Source organism: Vitis riparia, chromosome 7 (assembly GCF_004353265.1).
Source record: "Vitis riparia cultivar Riparia Gloire de Montpellier isolate 1030 chromosome 7, EGFV_Vit.rip_1.0, whole genome shotgun sequence".
NCBI lineage: Eukaryota > Viridiplantae > Streptophyta > Magnoliopsida > Vitales > Vitaceae > Vitis > Vitis riparia.
In genome coordinates, this window is record NC_048437.1 from 1,674,823 (window position 1) to 1,676,825 (window position 2,003).

At 51.5% G+C, this 2,003-nt stretch overlaps 1 protein-coding gene across 1 annotated transcript; it reads left to right on the forward strand.

Annotated features, from left to right (window-relative positions):
• Window positions 1–371: 371 nt before the first annotated feature.
• Window positions 372–1,104, forward strand: LOC117919280. Its single transcript, XM_034836420.1, has 3 exons — window positions 372–819; window positions 907–1,037; window positions 1,099–1,104. Exons 1-3 carry the CDS (start codon window positions 546–548, stop codon window positions 1,102–1,104), a joined length of 411 nt encoding a protein of 136 aa, XP_034692311.1. The 5' UTR covers window positions 372–545.
• Window positions 1,105–2,003: the final 899 nt, after the last annotated feature.

The window sequence follows — 2,003 nt, forward strand, 5'->3', positions numbered from 1 at the left end:
TATGCTCTTTTCTTGGTTTGCCTTTGATTTGCTTGGGGAAGCTTTTTTTTTTTTTTTTTTTTTTTTGGGGCGAGTGACTGTTTGATGCTAGCTTTTCCTGTGTTTTGGGGTTTCTGCTGCCCCCCTGTGCTTTTTGCTTTTTGGTGGGGTATTGAATCTCCTGCGGGGTAGGGTTTGAGGTTTGGTGGGGTCGATTTCGCTTGTTTGACTTGCTGGGTTTCTTTCATGCAGATTGTGCTTCATCTTTGTACTGGAAAATGTCTGCTACCAAGGAAGTTACTTCAGCTCGCCCGTCTGGTGACGCTCGTGCTGAAAAGTCTGTAGAAAAGTTGGATGTGAAAGAATTTTGCGATCGGTTTTGCGTTCCTAATGGCGTGTCTGTGGAACTGTTTGATGGAGAGGGCGTGTTGCCTAAGAAGCCGGAAAATAACGCGATACTCTTTACCAAGGAGCAGTTTAATGCTGGGCTTCGATTCCCTGTCCCGTCTCTGCTCAAGGAATTTCTGCACTTCACCCAGATTCCTCCAGTGTACGTACATCCCAACATGATCCGGGTGCTGATGGGGTGCAGCATCCTGAGCATGTTGTTTAATTTGGACCTCTCATTACTGGAGGTTCTTTTCGTTTACTCGATCAAGAAGGTGAAGAGTAACATCTTCAGCTTCGTCGCCAGCCTTCCATCCCTGCAACTGGTGACAAACCTACCGGATTCGAATAAAAAGGCCGCCAAGGGGCAGGTGCTGGTCAAGGGCGTATGGGCAGGTTTGTCTGAGCATCCGGATAGGCCCTTTGTTCCCAATCAGTCACTGGAGATTCCAGGTATAGCTAAGCTACTTTATGTCTTTGCACAGTTTGTAAGTCAGCATTGTTTTTAGGCGGCTGACATATTTGCTTGCTTGGGTGCAGACCAGGATAAGAGGGGAAAACTGGTGGAGTGGGTGGAGAAGGCTTCGTTCGACCGTTTGAACAAGCTCTTCGAGATAACTTCGGCCGAGCGGAGATGCGAACTGCTTCTTTCTACGCAGAACCTCCGCTTGGTCGTCCAGCAGCCTCAGGCATACGTGCTGAACATACTTCCCAGGCGGCTGCCTGAAGAAGTGGTAGTCGGGGAGCACTTTATTCTGAAGACCTTCCTTTCTATGAGGGGGTGCGGAAGACAGATGCCCGGGCACGCAAGGCCCTTCTCAACAATCGGGAGAAGAAAAGACAAGAAGGGCTCCTGCGGAAGGCTCCGGGTGGGAAACGGACTGTGTCCTCTCCACCTGCTGGTGCTCCAGCAAAAAAGAAGAAGAAGCTGAGTAAGAAAAGTAAGGGTAAGGCAATAAAAATCCCAACTCCTCCAAAAGAGTTTGTACCCCCTCCCATTGGCTATGAAAAAGAATGTAATATTGAAGAGCCGGAAAATCCTCTCCCGGCCTCTGTCTCAACCACTTTCGAATTTATTAGGGGCCTTAATCTTTCAGGGCCCTCGGTGGCACCAGACGTTCGGATGGCTCTTCTGGCCGAGGAAGCAGCTTCAATAAATCAACCCGGCTCAGCTCACTCGGATGAGGTTGCCGACTTGCCTCCTGTTACACCCCCAACAGGAGAGATGGGGGCAGATAGCCAGGAGTTGCCTGTACATGAGCCAAGCCCTCGTCCTCTTGTGCCTGTGAAGGGGCCAACTAGAAGAAGGTTGCGTCTGGTACGCGACTTGAAGTCTGGCCTCGCTGGCGGCTTCAGGGCCGGTTCACAGAAGGCATCGAAGTCAGCTGTTCATCCGTCCCGGAGGGTCATCCGGAAGGCGATGCAGTGGAGATGACGGAAGAGAGCCCGGCCGTCCCAGCGCTGGTGCGGCTGAGGTTCCAATTCTGGCTCCGGCTGAGGTTCCAATTCTGGCTCCGGCTGAGGTTCCAATTCTAGCGTCGGCTGAGGTTCCACCCAGAGAGGCTCAGCCGGTTGAGAATGTTGAAGGTGTGGTTCTGGAGGGGGAATCACTCTCTAATGCCTCTTTAGGAGAGGGT